Genomic DNA, 19,440 nt, shown 5'->3' with positions numbered 1-19,440 from the left:
TCACCTCCAAGTCTTTCCATGACGGCTGCCACCAGCAGACCATGACAGTGTTCTAAAACCATCACTTTCATTCCAGATTGAACATTGGCGGCTGTCAGGAGCTGGGCCATTGTGTCAATGCGGATTTGTCTAAAATAAGAGTTAATGAAAATTATAATTAGGATTGTACAACAAACAAAAAAATTGTAATGGTGGTGATGATACTTCTATTCCAATTTTTCCTCATTTTGTCATTACCCTGTGATGATAACAATGTTTAGGTTAAAAATGACAACAGCAGCAATAATACAGATGATCCTACGACTACTACTTCTATTTCTACTACTAATACTACTATTACTGCTACTGCTGCTGCTGCTGCAACTACTACTAAATCCTACTTCTCTACTTTAACAATGTATAAAAAATACTACGAGTACGTCTAATATTAATACTAACTCTTCTGATATGAATTTAAAAGCAATGAATAAAAACATACTAACATGAAAAACACTTTCTTATACTATAAATCCAAATTCAAAGTGCATTGCCTTATTACAAGAGGATGTTCATTATCATTGACATATGAATGCAAACTTACATGACTTTTGATGGTGCTCTGTTGAAATACATCTCGCACATGAGTCTTGTACAGGGCCGAAGTACCACAAATCTTAGGATATGCCTTGAGAAGTGATATACAGTTATTTAATGTTATCAAAATATGCTGAATATAAACATAACTGAATAAAATTTTCATTTATTATTCGGCACATTTATATAGTCACCGCTTAAGTTGTATTCATCAGTTTGCTTTATATGTAGAAATTATCACATGAAATAATGGAAACATTCTTTGTAGATCTAATAGTGAAATTTGAGGAATTTCCCTACCAATTTTTAACTGGTAAATGATTGTATTATATTGACATGCAAAATACTATCTATTTTCTTCTTCAAGGATGAAGTATATTAAAATATAGATAACACATAAATTTGAAATTCATTAGGAAATGATTTCATACTGGAAATAGATTGATTCTTCAGCTTTGAACTTACTTGTTTCTTTTCTTTTTGAGGTACTTTGCTTTGGAATATACAGTTCTCTCATTGAAGGAAGAGCTATTCTCAATCAATTGGTCAATTATCTCCTGTACATCAAGATAAAGAAGGTTAAAGAATAGAAGCATACTAATAACATTAGGGTATCATAGGATGGTTGTGATTATTACTGATATGCAGTCATACCTTCAATGGGTTTTTTTAATAACACATTACAATGACCTACAAATATAACAAATTAAACTTATAATTCAAGGTTATAGTATATTTCACATTCATATAAGGTTACATCATAAAGGCTGCCAACCTTGTGAAACCAGAAAAATGTATCATAACAGCAAAAGAGGAATTTCCAATAAAAGAGGTAAATTTAGGCAATCATGTTTTAAGATTTGTGTTGACAATGGAATTGATATATCCCTATTTCATAAATCTTACACAAATATGTTTGTGTAAGATTTATGACAAAGAGATATAGAGGGGCAATTCCAAAATTTATTCAACCATTTTGTACATCCGACCCCCATTTTTCCTTCATTTAAAAAAACTGACCAAGTCATGGTCATTTGAGAACATTTAAGACGGTCATACAAACCAGAAATCAAAGACAGAAAATTTCATGAAGGTCTCACATACATGGGGTTGGATGTACATATTCTATGACATTGCCCAGAGATGATTTTTCTTATGAGTTCTGAGGAAAAAAGTGATGCTGTAATTTGGTTGCATAAATGTATAATGGCATAAATCATAATGGTTGGCTGCTTTATATCAGGGCATATAATAATTTTGTTCACTAAAAGTAGTAATGATATTGCACCGACTCTTGCAATTGATAATGTACACTTTTTTTTAAAGAATTTATAGAATTGAAATTTCCATTTAATAGGATGCTTTCCATATATTTTGGGTGGCTCTGGAAAAAGTGTAGCTCAAAGGTAATACTTCAGTTTCCATGGCATTTGCTTTGGCAACAATTGCTCCAATTGTGAATCTGCAGGTAAAGCCAAATATGAAACCTAACCTTCAAAACTAAATAAACCCTAATGCTAATCTTGACCATATGCTGAACCAAAAATTCTATTACAACCCTAAACCCAAGACCCCAACCCTATACACTCAGAGATGTTAAGACCAGAGCAAATATCGCAGGAGCATATATATATATATATATATATATATATATATATATATATATATATATACATGTATATATATATATATACATGTATATATATATACATATATATTAGGTCACCACTGAAAAAAGATATTGAAAAACAGTGAAAGTATTTATCAGTACTAAATTTACCTGTCCACTCTTCCCTTGTCCCTTGAGATCCATGATATCATCTTTATCAAGCTTTTGGGAAGAGTCATCAGCAAATATACCTCTATTATCGGCACCTCCTTTATCTATAAGAAAAAAAGTATTAAGTTAGGTTGCGGATTGTCTTAATGCGGTGATGCAATACAATCTAAGAATTAAAAGTAAATGGATGAAAGCCAATTCTGTCATTCAAATTTGCATACAATTTGGAAGTCGAGCAATAACCCTCTCACCCACGCTATGGTTGACTTTACAATGCCACTGGTTGTTTTCTATTATTTTGGAATCGACAACAAAAATATTCTTTAGAAAATGGTTTTAGCCCGGATTATAGTAGGCCTAGTCCCAGTCTACTTGGTTTATATAGCCTATCAGGCTTTAAGATGATAGCATTGAGGAAATTTTGGAAACTGTTTTGCATTGAACCAAAACTGATGAGAGTTCAAATACAAAACTAGAATTTAATTCGTCATGCGGACGAATTAGGTGGTCTGTCTTTATACTCGCAATCATGATCACTATTACCATGTTCATGCATGTCAATATGATCTTCATGATGACAATGGAATGCTCATTATGGATGGAATACTTGTGAAAGACGGGAGATGATAAAGCACTGTGAAAAGGGTCTCTTTGATGTATGACAATGCATGTTATATGAAAAAAGCAATTATAATCTGTTTTATCTTGCTAAATTTAAACTTTTATGCCTTTTAATTATCATAAAGGATCATGTAAGAGGTGGCAAAAAGAAAAAAAAATTGAAAAAAAAATCATCTTGTTCACCCCAGGACTCGAACCTCCGCCCTCGAGAAAGCAAGTCAAATGCGTTATCCATTGAGCTACGATATTCCCCATAGAGATTACACGTAAGCAATTCTGAGAATTACAATACCAATTTTGCAAGTGAAAAACGGGCATGATCCCGGCATCTGATCAAAAAATGGAGGGCACACTCCCGAAAGCGTAGGACCTCAGCTACTACATAGTAAAAGCTCAGGGAAAACCGACAAGAAAAAATGGAGATATGGCTCACGAAATAGAGGAATGTCGAATCTAGTTTTGAGAAAAAGTCATGTCCCATAGAGATTACACGCAAAATGAGGAAAAATGACATGCCTCTTTTCATCGCTGTTTTACGCAATGATGCGTTTCTCAAAACGAAAATTCATGTTAACTGACGAGAAAGAGTACCTTCTAAACTACAATATATGAAAATCTGGGTGTAAAACGATCTATATTCAAGAAGTTACAACCAAATTTGCATAAATTTGATGACGTCATTTTAAAAAAATTAAATTTTTTAGTTTAGGCGCCATTTTGATGACGTCACGATATAATTGAGGGACATTGGTGACATGAAATCAAATCTACAACTCATACTCTATCGATATATGAAAAAAAAATTGGCGTCAACGGACTATTTAAAGAGCTACAGTGAATTTTCAAAAGGCATGTTTTTGCCCATATATGGCCTATAGTGAGAGCTCGCGCGCACACGTGCTGCAAACTTTAACGGGTGTTAATTTCGTTATTAATGGTTGTAGAAGGTTGATCAAGGTATCAAATTGTTCAAAATTTTATTATCAATGCAATGATGTAAAAAAAACGGTGTTTGTGTGTTGCGTTCAGGCGTTACGCGCGGAAACGCGCGCGCGTACGTGCGCGCGCGCAAATTTTTGAAATGCTTAAAATGACCTGAAACGTACCCAAAAATTTTTATAGGCCATTTGGAGAATTTTTTTACCTTTGACGCACGCGTACGCGCGCGTCATGACCTCTACATGACCTTTGATGACATTGACAGTTGACCCTTGACATGAAGTTAATGTCATGTAAATATTGTTAATTTTTGATAATTGATAATGAAGATATGATCAAATGAAGAATTTTACAAAATGGCGCGTAGATGACGTCATCATGACCATATGACCTTGAAAAGCTTAGTATGCCGTCTCTATGATGGATTCTATATATGACGAAAAAATCAGCAAAATTGATTCAGCCAATTCCGAGAAAAGTTGGCGACAAACATAGGTGCTAAGAATAAATAAATAATAAAGAAAATTCTGACGAAATCAATAGGTGATCTGTCATAGACAGACCACCTAATTATTAGAAAGTGCATAAGAGAGTAAGGTTGAAAGAAGAGAAGAGAGAGAAAAAAAGCGAACAAGAAAATGATCAGGTAGGTGTTTCATAAAGCTGTTCATAAAGTTACGCAAGATTTTACGCATGGCTGGTGACCTTTCTTGTGCCACTTTATCCCTATGTAGCTCACTTAGCACCTAAGATGTTCCAGTCGTGCGTAACTTTACAAACAGCTTTATGAAACACCCACCTGGATTGGTGAAAAACCTGTAGTAATGAAAATGAGGTACATGTATTATTGCTGGGGATATTGGAATTAGGCCTACATCTAATCAAATTGATTAAATTCTTCCAAGGTCCCTTGGAAGAATCTTCCAAGGTTCACGGATATCATAAAAGAAGAGCTCATAAACTGAAAGCTTTACTCCTGGCATTGACAGCAGTCTTTAGGTGATGAGGGAAGGAGATTTAATAAATCAATCTACTACAAATACTAGTACCTATCTGTTGAGCCAAGTCTTGGGATGTTGTCTTCTCAAGAACTTGTACAAGATTGTTTCCCTGAAGCTCCCATGTTGAACCATAGGGATGACCAATGACGGGGGCAAGAGAAAAATGCCTTTTCTCCAGAACCGCTTTCCTACGAACAACAAAAACAAATAGTATTGAGAATAATGAAATAAAATTTATTATTGTATTGGTCTTTCAGCTATACACAGTGGTTGTGTGTCTGGATGGGTTGGGTGTCTGGACGCATGACTTTTTACTCTCAATTTTGAAAAGTTTACAAGCAATGTCGATGTCTTTGATTTTTTTTAGCACAGAATGTAAGAAAATATAATAAAGAACAAATATTGATGGTGATAAGAACTATTAAACAATTGGCTTATTCCTGGGTTGAAGAAAAAACAAGGCTTCATTTCCATTAGGTCTCCGGACAACCACCCCCCCCCCACATAGGCATATCTTTGTGGGACCGCACCCAATTGCTGATGAGAAATAATGCAATTTTTTGCAATCACATCATGACAATGATTACTACTAGGGTCAATCGCTTTATTCAAATAGGTTATGCATCTTGTAAAAGTTGTATTCCACCACATGTATGATAATAATGGGACAGAATTCTTACATTGAAAATACTAGGCCTAGGGCACTCGTTCACTGCTACCATCCTGCCTGTGGGGAATCTACAGGTAGGACTATGGTATGCCAATGTTGTCCAGAGCACACACTTTAAAAAGTCATTAAAATATCACTTTTGTGACCAAAATTATTAATTTCCGTACAGTTGCAATTTATTTTTCATTAGTAACTTGGGAATATTTTTTGTATTCACCAGAGCGCGCAAAAACTTGAATTTTGGGCATATTTTTGTGTACGCCCTCTACTGGTGGAAAGTAATATGGCAAGAAAATTTTCTTTTTTTGATCTGTACTTTTAATTAAGAAAAAAATGATTTAAAGTATCAAATTTAAATAAGAGCCAAGTTGTATGAATAATAGGTGTAATGGAAACTGTCAGTGTAAAAACATCAAGCATTTGCCCCAAAGAAAAAGAGAAAATAAGCCAAACATTGCCACCCTTATTTTGCCACACATGGAGATATAACTGAGAACAAGGTTATATTATAACCTTGTTCATTGGATGAGTGGCCTAGGGCAGTAACTCTGAGTCTAATGACAGTGGATTTTGAATGATTTACAGCACAACAGACCTAGAGTTTTATTCAATATCAATTAGACTCCACTCTATGTCTATTTTCACACTCAACACAACATAACAGTACCGTAAGGGCACTAGTATTCAACCCGTTTGGAGAGTTTCCTCAAATATATAGAAACATAGAATTTACCTGAATTTCAGACCCGTCTTATTTCTAAGAGCAAATGCTTGTTATTCTTTTTCTATTATTTTTTTCTTCAACCAGTCGACTGTGTGCGCGGGCGATCGAATTATAGGGCGGTGGTTTTTTGCACTAGTATTCAACCCGTCTGCACTAGTATTCAACCTAGCGATGAAAGATGGTCCTGTCTCTCAATCTGCCCTTGTCCCATCCGACTATGGACTAGACCATTTGAGATGAGACCAAACAGGGAATTAATCAAAGCCAGAGACTTACATAGATCTAGATCTAATTTACCAATATAAACCCTTTTGAGATTTGCTATCTATCCTCACTAGGTTGAATACTAGTGCAATTCAGTGCAAAAGGCCATCGGCGCATAATTCGATCCTACGCGCATACAGTCGACAGATTGATAAAGAAAATACCGACAACAGATTACCCTGGAAATAACAAAGGTATGAAATTAAGATAGTTTCCATATTTCTAAATATTTTTGGAAATATGTCAAAATCTTTGAATTATGCCGGGTTGAATACTAGTGCCCTTACGGTAATAACAGTCATAAAATAAACAGCCATAAAGTCATAAGTTACATTCTTCATTTAGTTTATTTGCAAATATTAATCAATCAAGCAAGTGACAGTACGGTAATGATTGTTGGAAATAATATTCTGGACGTGTTGTGCTGCCATAAAGAAGTTATCGAACTACACTAGTACAGGCCTATGTGACACAATATACGAAGAGTAAAAATGAGCAAAGTACGTGAAATCTATCGATGGATATGGATGGATATTGCACGTTTTCATCGCCCGTCGGATCGCGCGGCAGCGGGGAGCTGGAGCGACCACGATCAGATCATTAACTTCAGGGCAACTTACGAATATTTGAGTTCATGGGACTGAAAGATAATGTTAACAAAAAAACTCACTCTTTTTTAAGAGCTCTGTACACTCTCAAGGTTTTATCTTTCTTCAGTATGACATTATCACCCTCCGCTATCAAATTTTGATGATCCATCGACGTGGATGAATGTAAATCACACAAAACAACTGGTTTATTGAATGTGGACACGACATGCAAGGAAGCTCAATCGTCGACTTCGACGTCGTGGAATCTCGCGACAAGTCACAGACAACGCACATGGAGAAAATGGCCCAATCGACGAAAAGAAAAAGGGTCGCCAAAAACAGAAAGAAGGCATGGAGGAAGCACTCAAATATACAAGATGTTGAGGAATTTATGGATGATGAACGAATGCAGCTTCGAACTGGGTAAAATATGGGCAAACGCCGAAAACCTTGTCATTGTATTACTACCAGAAGTTCACCTACAGTCCCACATGCTTAGAATTTTGTCATGTGGACTTGTGTTGTTGACTGTTCAGATTCAGATTGCAAATGTATTTTGCCACACCAAACATTTAATTGTAAACAATCCCTGGAAATTTCTTTTTTTTGCTAATGATACCATAAACCTTGATGTAATTTGTAAATATGCCATGAAATTTCAATGCCTGTTTTGAGCAAGCAACCACTGAACCAGAACTTAATTTGATGAAAACGAGGATTTAAAATTAAATTTTGATAACAAATGATAAAAAAAAATAATTGTTGAAGGTGCTGGTCAAAAAATTGAGATTGCCCCATAAAACAAGGATATCCTCATAAACCAGGACAAATCATGTTTTGATAAATTGAGATTATCCTTGTTTATGGGGACAGTTTTTGTCTCACCTGCGAAGCAGAGCTCAGAGAGAGACTAGACTATAGACGCCGCTTTTCCGACGGCGGCGGCGTCAACATCAAATCTTAACCTGAGGTTAAGTTTTGGAAATGACGTCATAACTTAGATGTGGACCTAGTTAATAAAACTTGGCCATAAGGTTAATCAAGTATTACTGAACATCCTAATAGAGTTTCATGTCACATGACCAAGGTCAAAGGTCATTTAGGGTCAATGAACTTAGACCATGTTGGAGGAATCAACTTCGAAATCTTAACCTGAGGTTAAGTTTTTGAAATGTCATCATAACTTAGAAAATATATGGACCTAGTTCATGAAACTTGGACATAAGGTTAATCAAGTATCACTGAACATCCTGCATGAGTTTCACGTCACATGACCAAGGTCAAAGGTCATTTAGGGTCAATGAACTTTGGCCGAATTGGGGATATCTGTTGAATTCCCATCATAACTTTGAAAGTTTATGGATCTGATTCATGAAACTTGGACATAATAGTAATCAAGCATCACTGAACATTTTGTGCAAGTTTCAGGTCTCATGATTAAGGTCAAAGGTCATTTAGGGTCAATGAACTTTGGCCGAATCGGGGGTATCTGTTGAATTACCATCATAACTTTGAAAGTTTATTGGTCTACAATGTAGTTCATTAAACTTGGACATTAGAGTAATCAAGTATCACTGAACATCCTGTGTGCGTTTCAGGTCACATGACCAAGGTCAAAGGTCAATGAACTTTAGCCGAATTGGGTGTATCTGTTGAATTACCATCATAACTTTGAAAGTTTATAGATCTGATTCATGAAACTTAAAGAGTAATCAAGTATCACTGAACATCCTGTTCGAGTTTCAGGTCACATGATCAAGGTCAAAGGTCATGTAAGCAGTAAGGTCAATGAACTTTGGCCATGTTGGGGATTTTTGTTGAATAACCATCATATCTCTGTAAGTTTATTGGTCTAGTTCATAAAAAGTGGACATAAGAGTAACCATGTATCACTGAACATCTTGTGCGAGTTAGAGTAGTATTCAAAGTCAGCACTGCTGCTATATTGAACCGCATGATGCAGGTGAGACGGCCAGAGGCATTCCACTTGTTTTTTTATTTACCCCTACGGGACATCACTGCAATTACGGGAATTGAGTGAGTAGCCAGGATGGAGGCCCGGGTAGCCAGGAGGCTTCTAGAGAGTAAAAATCATTTACTAACGTAAGCTTACTCTCAACGGAGCCAGGTCTTCCTTTCTATTCACCTGCACATAGGGCCCCAAAACTTGAAACTTTCACCCCCGAGATTTCTACACATTTTTATGTACTTTCCTTCTGAAAGATCTAGCCCTAAATCATATACATGGATTACAATTTCATTTCCGACATTTCTACACTATCGTCTGGACATATAACCTGTCCGGACACACAACAACTGGGTATATTCCCAGAATTAAACACGTAGCTTTCCCAGCGAAAATAGATACCCTTTTTTCATTTTTTTAGTGTTTTTGACACTGACACCTTTATTACGTTATATATGTAACATGCCCTATCTAGACAAAGACGTCCTTTTTACATGTTTTGGGGGTCGCTTTAAAATGCCATAACTTTCATATTTTACATCCGATTTCGATAAAATTTTCAGCGTTATGCTAGTTTGATTTTTCTCTAGTTATTCAAATACAACATTTTGCTGGGATAGACTTGTCCTTTAAATATAAAATTATTGAAAAAAATTAAAGTAGAGGAGCATTTACTCACAGTCTGTTATTTTCGCCATCTTGCCGTCTTTGTTATCTTAGCCTAGCTACAAGATGCCTATAGAGGGCAACAATATCTTGAGAAGTGCTAACTAGATTTTTAAAAATACTTTCATAAATCTTACATACATGTAGGTAAGATTCATGATATTTATCGGCGGATGCAAGTAAACTTCTTCCACTTCAATTCTCCTGCTACCTTCCCCTCCTTCTACTCCTCCCTCTTCATCCTCCTCTTCCCCTTCCTCCTTCTCCTCCTTACTTCTCTCTCTTCTTCATCATTAGTCCAGCCTGCATTATCAATTTCTGTAATTCTCTGACAAAAAAAGAAAATTACTATGATGAATAAATAAATGAATAATATGTAAAAGCGGTATTGAATTAAACTATTTAAAAATGTTCAGTTATCAGGGCCCTGTTTCCCAATGAATGTGATGAAGGGATTACTGCTAAGACTGTCATTCCACCAATTTATCATTATTTGATAATACATGTACATGCATATTTCAAGCACTTAGAGATGTCAGACATCGTTGTTATATACGCTGGATTGTAATTAATCTTTTGTGTGATTGTTTTGTAGTGGTCTAGTAGCAGAAAAACCTGATGAAAGTTTGTTCTTTGTTGATGATAAACATCCATCTAAAGAGGAAGGTAAGAACATTGATTTTTTTTTCTTCTGCTTATTAGTCTTGCAAACCTTTAATTGCATTCATAATTGTTTTGGTCGAGTGGATAAAATTTCTGACTTTGAACCACAAGGTATGTGTTCCAATCCCTGCTGCAGCACTAATGCCCTTTGGCATTTGCCACATGGAGGTGAGGTAAATGGATACAGGGCTGAAATGGATTCCTCTCATTGCTTGTGCACTGTGAAAGGCTGCAAGGCTAAAAATGTAATAATATCCAAGTCCTTAATAGAGACGATATATGCTCTATGTACATGTAAGTGAAGAGTATTATTAGTTATCATGTAAACTAGATCAAATTTTAACGTATGGAATTAAGGATATCAACAAAATCGTTTGACAAAACAAAATTTGATTGCCACAAAATCAAGAAATGTGCTAATATTCAGTTGCACAATGCAGACAAGACCACTAGGGGTTTTCTACTCCGTTGTCATTGGGAAATATCTGCAATGATTCCATGGATTACTTATGGTATTTCTCTTTATTTTTAAGATGATTCGAAAAAGAAATTGGAGAGGCCTCTTAAGATTGATCGGAAACTGACACCAGATCCAAGAATACCAGTAGCTAGAATGTAAGTATTACAATTAGGAGATGGGTGGATCCAGGATTTGTGGGGGGGGGGGCAATTTTTCAAAAGAAAATTCACAAGCAAAAAAAAGAAGGTCATCACTAAGCACAGGGAGTATTGCCCCATGATTTTTTTAATCTGAAAGAAAATTAGGCCCATATTCATAAAAGCCTGATTTATCACTTACACAGGGACAGAAGAGATCAAAGTGGAGGGATGGGAGTAAAAGCAATGTCTGTGAGTTTAATTCGGCCACCCAAAGATTTAGAGACTGAACCAGATTTCAACCCTGATTTAAAAAAACTACTTTATTTACTAAAACTTTAAATTTCCAATCAATTTTCAGCTTTTGTATGATTAACTCTGTTATAAAGGCAGAATGCCAAGATTAGTTATTTCTCTGATTGATGATTGGTTTATAGATCAAAGACGCCCAGGTCACTGGAGAGACCGAAGCGAAAGAGTAAGTTGGTGCAGAGACTAGAAGCGGAGGGAAAATGGGGGCCATCATCAACAGTCAAGAGAAGGAAACTTGCTGCTGCTTTGAAAGACAGTGACCTAGCACAGAAAGCTAAAGATGATGATAATAAGAGGAGAGAATGTGGTAGAGCAGTCTATGATCTCTGGGGAGATCCAGGTACGTTCTTATCACTTGATTGGTCTGACCTTCATCTTTCTATCAGAGATTAGGGGTTCAAATCCCAATTATTGGGTTATTTCCTTAAGCAATTAATTTATCAACTTTGTGCTTCACTAGACCCAGGTGTAGTAAATGATACCTGGCAGGAATTCCTTGAAATGTTTGTGTGCTTGAAAGATAACCAGCTACAATCAGTGTAATAATTACAATTAGACTATTGAGCACTCTAAAAAGTGGATATTAGTGCTTTTGATATTATTAGCATTATATTGTATTTGATATTATTATTATTAACAATAATAAAGATGATTAATTTATGTCAGAGTTAACACTTTGTTTTGACTATATCATTCTAGCACCTGTTAAGTCAAAGACGGAGGCAACACCAAATGAACACTTTCTCAGGGTCACTAAGAAGACAAGGAAAAAGGTTGGTTTTAAATAATTTTTAGTTGTCCTCCAACTATTTTAATTGTAAAGTAAACTTTTGTATGCTAAATATTCACATATCAGTAAGTGAAAGTTTACCTTGCCTTTCGATATTTTATGTTGATTAAAAGGGGACCTGAGTTTTGAAAATAAAGTTATGGCTGTTTATAAATGGGATCACTTACACTATGTACCTTTCAAATTAGAAAAGTATATTGTCACCTTTCCCTATGGGCGGTGATTTTAATATAACATACATAGATTATCAATACATGTCCTAATAAAAGAAGTATTATTGGATTAAAATGTTTGGAAAAGATGAGATTTTAATCCTTCACATATTGGAGATAATGAGAGAGTAGTCCCTACCAACATCACATTAAATAAGAATAGAAATAGAAAATGAAAATATACTTTTTTTTCTCTCTACCTCAGTTACCAAAAACCTACTACAATAAGACTTCTTGTTTTAATGCTGTAGAGGTTTTACCAGGAGGAGCATCTTATAACCCAACGTTTGAAGATCATCAGGTAAGTTTTATTCCTCCTCCTAAACTCTTGTTCAGATATGATGTGATAAAGCTTCCCAAATGTTTTCCATATCGTACTTGGAGGTGGTTCTATAAAACCCACTATTTTGGGGAATAATGTTCTGCAACATTTCTCACAATGTCAGTTCCTCTGCAGATATTTAGAGCAGTGGTTTGAAATTGCACGATTTCAGAGAGGGATTGAAAGGAGCATGGAGAATGTGTAGTTATTAATCTGATTTTTCTGTGATTGAAAGACAAGAGGGTTTTAAGTTGACCCCCTGTGTGGATTTAATTTTTTTGTGACTTCAGGTTATGTGTGTACATTATTTCATTATAAGTATTCATAGCTTGAATAAGTCATACCATTCCTGTGAGGAATATCGTCGCACGCACCACGAACTGTCCTCTCTTCGCAGATACAGTGCACTATCGCGCCTCGCGATTTCACCACGAACCGTCCTCTCTGTTACGATGCCCACTGTGGCGTAAATAATTCACTTCAAGAAAATGTAAAGATGCGGGATGAAACTTTGGAACCTGAACTAACGAACAAAGACACCGGTAAATAATTTGCTCTCCTTGTAGGTGCACTTATTGCTGGTTTTAAAAAGCCTTTTTTTAAATGCGTTCTCTGCAAAACTAACTTTCGCATCGAAGTGCGCAGAAAGGACGGTTCGTGGTGCGTGCGACGATATGTAACTTATGTTAAGATGGTCATCTGCATCCAAATCAAATCAGAGAATTGATTAAGCATGCATACGTGACCAGGCATCTATGCTTTTTATAATGCATGAATTTACTTAATGACCGGTGATTAATAAGTTAAGTATTGTGACTGGTAATATTGAGATTAGAATGGTTTATCAGATAACATTTTTCTCATCACTATAGTTCTAAACCAATATAAACATCATTTTGCTCTTGCCTATATACAGTTTCCCACATTGAAAGAGCCCAAGCACCCTTTTCCCCATTATACCTTCTTGGTGTAATTCTCATATGAACACTAGCTGATTTGTAATAGTTCTACATTATTGCTATTTCTTTTTAATTCTATTTCTGCAGGAACTGATCCAGAAAGCAATTCAAGTGGAAGTAGATAGGGAGAAGAAGGAAGAGAAAGTAAACAGATGGCATCGCTTTGCTAAAGTTAGCCGAGCCGAGATGGAGGTAATTATATTCACAGAACTTTCAAATTTTAAGGAGTTTTTGCGATCAATTCTAAATTTCAATTGGGAATATGCAAACAACACATTACTTCTAATAGAAAACAAATTTATACCCTCTATTACAAGAATCAGTTCAGCAACCAATTGCAAATTTGCAAATGATTTTAAAAGACTCATTATTGATTTGGGACATATCATGTATTGTCTCTTCTAACAACCATGTTGGTAAAAAGTGACATGATTCAAAAGGATTGAAAGTAGTGAAACATTTTTTTTTTCCATTTTGAAATTATGTATTAAAACAGTTATGCAGAGTTCAGAGTTTGTATGGAAACGTCAGTCATATTTTCTTGTGAAAATTCTATGATTTTTTTTTTGTTCTCACTTTGCTATTTCAGAGAAATAATATGAAAGAATTGACTGCTGGACTGTTTGATGATGAACTCAATCAAGATGAAGATAAAGAGGATGATGAAGATGATGGTGTACTTCCTGGTGCTCCAGTGGTTGCAGAGAGGAGAAAGACAAAAAGACAAAGAAACAAAGAAAGACAAATAAAACAACAGGTAATACTAACTAGTACCTTCTTGTTTATTTATTATTTATTATTTTTGGCCAGATGGTAATTCACTTTAAATTCCAGTTGGAAAAGGGAAAGAATATAATTATGAAATATTTAATTCCATTGCCTGATTCAGGCAATGTCAGACAAAGAATATTGAAACAATGAGATGAGGAAAAATATATATATGTTGCAATTGCATAATTTCTATAGGTCGTATGACTAGATTCAACTCAGAGAGAGCACCTATCTATTTAGAAACACATTATTGGTGTGAAACTTCCCCTGAAAGTGTATATGTAGCAGTCATTAATACCAATTATGCTGCACATTACTCAATGGACTTCAGAGTGAAAATACATCAACTACTACCATCAAGTGTATCAAACATGTCATTGCGAATTGATGAGAACTTATGTTATGTCATGGACAATTCTTGATAATCTTGTTAAGTTCTTGTTTTGTAAAATATGATAGAATATATATTTTTTTTCTATGAAAAGAAGAGGTTACAAAATTGTCATTGTTAGACAAGTTGAAATGGGGTTATAAATAGCTCAACTCAATTTGCAGTGGGCTATAGTTTTTTAGAGAAAGTCTTTAAAGTCAAGTGCTCACCCTATGGGTTAAGCACATAGATCTGCTAAGTTCTGACATAGATTACACTCAAACGTTCAATTTAAAATACTGAATCTATGTTAAAAACTGAGTACCCTGAAGAATCATCAACACAGATAAACACATGTGGTTTATTATTATTTTTTTTTACCAACAGTATACCATGATTTATTTTGCTAATTACTGAGTGGTTTCTCATTTTCTAACAGAATCACTAGTCACATAACCAAAAACTCAGAATTTGATTATGCTAGATTCTGTCAGGAGTCATTTTCTGATTTTTGCCACATCTGAAATTCATGCACCTGCATTATTATGTTATCATGCATGTTTTTTTTTTATTTCTCTTGATCAGATGAAGAAAGCCCATGCCGAGAAAGCTGATAAGATCCGTCTGAATGATGTTTACCGTCTCCGATCATTAAAGAAAGAAATCAAGGAGAAAGAAGAGAAGATAGCAACTAAAATAAAGGAGAAGAAAGAAAAGGCTAAGGAGAATGAAGGCAAAACCAAACGGCTTGGACGATACAAGTATCCTTTTTGAAAAACTTCATTAAAGGGAAAGTTCATCCTTACATATATTGGGTTTATATAAAAGGAGAAAAAGGGTTCAGGAATTGTTGATTACCAGGATACACCAGGAAAAGATGAAGTATGCCTCTCTGTCATAAGGAGTTGTTGTTATGATGTTAATTCATTGCTTTCATATGCAAACATCCCCAGTTGACACCATATAAAGCATATACTGGTAAATCTGTATATCGGCAATTTCTCTGCAATGTTAAGTATATTCATATGCTTTTTACACTAGCCAAAATTTCCTGAACCCCATATTATAGGTGGGGCTAAATTAGCCCACCTATAGTACGGGATAAGTTTACCCCAGTTTAGTATGAGATTATTATTGCAGTGCTAAGAGTAATAGTTCGGGGTTAACAAAGCTAGTGTAAAAAGAAACACAGCTAAGCCAAGTACAGTGCTCGGTGTATGCCCTCGGGGCTACAGAGTCAGCACTGTTGTCCAGTCAGAGATAAACGTTCATTAATGGCTACCACTGGGCACGGATTACTAAATTAAGTTTGAGTTAAGCAAGTATTTCCTTAGCCAGGGTTAGGCAGAAAATTTGGCGTGAGTGAAAAGGACAAAAAAATAGTATAGGGTTTGCGATAGTACCATGTTATGAAATTCCAGTGTAAAAACCTTTTCAGAGGTTATTTATCTTGACAGATTTCACTCAGATATGAAGAGCCTCCTATACCAGTCAAGCTATCTGAACATCTTGTTGGTACTCTGAGACAACTCAAGGTAAAGAGAAGCAAATTCCAGTGAAATCTGTATATTAAGACCACTGAAGAGAGACTAGAAAAGGGTTTTTTATGAGCAGGTGGTAAATGTAGACAGGTAGTACTACGTATTTCAAATAGGAATATTTGAAAAGGGAATATTAAGGTGTGGTCTTAACAGAAAGGTGACCATTCTGTACAGGTGTTAAGTAAAGCTAGAGAATGTTTGAATGACAGAAAGTTAAAGATTAATATTGACTGACCTATCTGCTGTTGAATTATGTCTCCGATGAATGAAACTGGATGATGTGGGGCCTGTTGCAGAAAGAGTTGCATTTGAACTCAAGTCAAAATATCTAGTGCAAGTCCCGAATACGGGTGCCTCATTAGCTGAAAATCAAGTTGCGTTTGATCGCAACTCTTTCTGCAACGGGCCCCAGAGCATACTAAGAATTGGCGGGGCAAACCATTGTTTAGCCACAATAGTTGTGAGGGATGGGTTGCAAGCAAAGAAGACATGGAAGAAGGAAGTGGAGAAGGAGGGTTGGGTTGATGGATGAGGATGCACTGAATAGAGTAAAGTGGAGGGTGAGGGGGTGAGAGTGATTAGTCTGGGTAATTTCATAGTCGGTTCTCCAAAGTAATTCCTTTTGTTCTTTTTTTTTCATTGCAGCCTGATGGAAGTATGATAGCAGACCGATTCAACAATTTTCAAAAGAGGAATATGATAGAACCTAGGATATGGAAAAAGTAAGACATTAATCTTTTGAATAATGAATCATGTACTATCATTAATAATACACTTTATCCATGGATTTCACCCAATTCAAGTTGGTATCAGGTAATGAGCATCGTCCACCTTGAATATGATTGAAGTTGATTGAAAAGAGTATGAAAAGTAAGAAAAGCATAACAAGAGATAATTTTCAAAATCGGATGAAAATAACAAAAGCTATAGAATTTTGAATTTGTATTTATACATGAATCGATGAGTCAGCCAGTTACATATTTCATATCATAGAACAAGACACTTTCTTTGGGAATAAAAGTTGTTTTTATATTTTTATTTTCCATGATATTGATGAATGAAATTGATATAATGACACCAAATAGAGTAATCTTGACAAGAACTAACATTATTTCATATTAAGGGGGAAGGAAATCTACAAACAATAAGTTGATATCCTCTTTTAAAACTTAACCATATTTCTTCTTCATTTTTTCTAACAGAGGAACAAAGCCCAAGATGAAAGAATATGAGAAAAAAAGCTTCAAGGAAATAAAGTGAATGTCAGGTAAATATATTAATATATTTATCTGTGATCAATTTCACAGTGCTGTTTTTGTAATGGATATTCATGTAATATCAATACTGCTTTTCATGTATCGCTGTGTCTTAATCCGTAATGATGATATTGATGACAATGTTTGTAAAGTAAAATATCCATCCCTTGGACACTCAAGGTGCATGTAAAATGAAAGTGAATTATGGAATGAAAAAATATTTTTGTAAAACATTGATAAAATTTATTGTTTTTTTGTAAGACAATTTTTTCGGTAAAATAAAACAAATTAATTTTTGTGAAACATCTTGAAAACTATGAATTCCAAAATATAAGCCACTATAGTAGTGATATTAATTTTATTAATTGTTTTGTACAGTTGCTTTCTAGGATTATTGAATCGACCAATCTTCTCGCGGCTGCTGAGAACTTCTGAGTCTATGCCGGGATAAACTTGTTGGTGTCCCATTGCACGGCTAATTACAACAACTATCTAGATTTATAAAGCTTAATGGACGTCCTGGCGTATTACAGACATTTCATTACCTTGGTCATTGGATTCTGATTTTTCAGCATATAATGTATGTCCTCCATCCACTCCTTGGGGAGTATTCCAGCAAGAGCTTGCAATCTCAATGCATGGCATACTACATTGCCCCTTGCATGGTACTGCATCATGTGAAGAAAGACTAATCACTTTCTGGTTTCTCCATTTTTCAAGATAAATAGAAACCTCTTTTTCTTGACCACGATGAAAGCATGCAATATAGTACAAACTCACTAATTTAGTTATATAGCACTTGCAAATCTTATCAATTTTGTAGACTGAAATTCCCCGGAAATTATTTAAGAATATTAGATGATTGATGTGATAGAATCTGCAACCTGTGCACTCACCATTTCCCTCGTTACACAATACTGTTTTATTATATCGATATTCCATATGTGTGTAGATTTGTATAACCAAAAATATGAAGCCTAACATGTGGAGTCCATATTTTGACGAAATCATGTCTCGTTTAATATTCTAAAATTTTAGGGAAAATATTCTGAACTTTGAAGATCAAATTTTGGGAGGTCTGTATCATATTATATTCTATATATTTGTGAGAGCAAAGGTAAAAGGTTTCTGTTATGCTTACTTGTATTGCTTTGTGGACAAGCAAATCCAAGTTTCCGATTGAAGATCACATTATTTAAAACATGTTTGTTAAAAAACAAATGATAGATTTGTTTTATGTATTATGATTTATAATGCTTTTGAATTAGTATGTCCTTTATTGTGCAGTTCAGTGAGATTCTCATGAATCTTATTGAAATTGTTCTTGTAAAACTATTTTTTTCAGAATATATTCCACATTTAATGAATCTGACGTAGATGATTAATTAAATTTTAACCACATGATAAATTGCAGTCAGTCCCATCATTCTGTTTTACTCATCTCTCAGTTTTGAGTATGTGCTGATTGAAAGTATGTTGCATTGTACTACATATATCTTTGATGAAAGTTTGTTGAACTCTGAACTATCATACATTGTAAACCACACTAAAATGGGTGCACCCAATCCTGCTCCTGCTCCCCTTGCGGGGGGTGAAAATAATCATTGTAAGGTTCTTGTTTTTTTCATTAAAAATCTTAAGATGTCCCCAAGCACTTCTGAAATGATAAAAACAACCATTAGAAAAAACCTTCAATTAACTTTTTGCTCAGGTTCCGTTAACACCAAGGGTGAGCAATCAATCATATGTTTGATTTTTATTATTGATTGGAACCGATCATAGACATTTGTTTTATGGTCATGCTTTATGCTTTTTGTTATAGATCTCATAACTAAATCTTACCTTTAAAGCCT

The 19,440-nt window shown here is 35.0% G+C and overlaps 2 protein-coding genes across 3 annotated transcripts in view; one reads left to right on the top strand and one right to left on the bottom strand.

Annotated features, from left to right (window-relative positions):
- LOC121418972 (tRNA (adenine(58)-N(1))-methyltransferase non-catalytic subunit TRM6-like) overlaps nucleotides 1-7,410 on the bottom strand; it is a 16,339-nt gene extending 8,929 nt beyond the window's left edge. For both annotated transcript variants that reach the window (XR_005970534.1, XM_041613216.1), the window contains exons 1-6: nucleotides 7,243-7,410; nucleotides 4,963-5,102; nucleotides 2,354-2,457; nucleotides 1,039-1,130; nucleotides 581-664; nucleotides 5-129 (exon numbers count right to left, since the gene is read on the bottom strand). Coding sequence is in view for 1 of the 2 variants with exons in the window: in XM_041613216.1 (XP_041469150.1) it covers nucleotides 5-129; nucleotides 581-664; nucleotides 1,039-1,130; nucleotides 2,354-2,457; nucleotides 4,963-5,102; nucleotides 7,243-7,331 (634 nt within the window). In the remaining variant the exon portion in view is untranslated. The remainder of the gene's footprint in view (nucleotides 1-4; nucleotides 130-580; nucleotides 665-1,038; nucleotides 1,131-2,353; nucleotides 2,458-4,962; nucleotides 5,103-7,242) is intronic.
- Nucleotides 7,389-19,440, top strand: LOC121418973 (ribosome biogenesis protein NOP53-like). The gene is made up of 13 exons (XM_041613217.1): nucleotides 7,389-7,585; nucleotides 10,390-10,460; nucleotides 10,991-11,072; nucleotides 11,492-11,706; nucleotides 12,066-12,139; nucleotides 12,574-12,669; nucleotides 13,737-13,841; nucleotides 14,239-14,406; nucleotides 15,376-15,551; nucleotides 16,259-16,325; nucleotides 16,977-17,053; nucleotides 17,534-17,598; nucleotides 17,966-19,440. The coding sequence occupies exons 1-12, from the start codon at nucleotides 7,389-7,391 to the stop codon at nucleotides 17,589-17,591; spliced, it is 1,386 nt and encodes a 461-aa protein (XP_041469151.1). The 3' UTR covers nucleotides 17,592-17,598; nucleotides 17,966-19,440.

The sequence above is a fragment of the Lytechinus variegatus genome, chromosome 7, assembly GCF_018143015.1.
Source record: "Lytechinus variegatus isolate NC3 chromosome 7, Lvar_3.0, whole genome shotgun sequence".
Lineage (NCBI taxonomy): Eukaryota > Metazoa > Echinodermata > Echinoidea > Temnopleuroida > Toxopneustidae > Lytechinus > Lytechinus variegatus.
The sequence above is the reverse complement of the archived record's forward strand: the minus strand, read 5'-3'. Positions and strand labels throughout refer to the sequence as shown.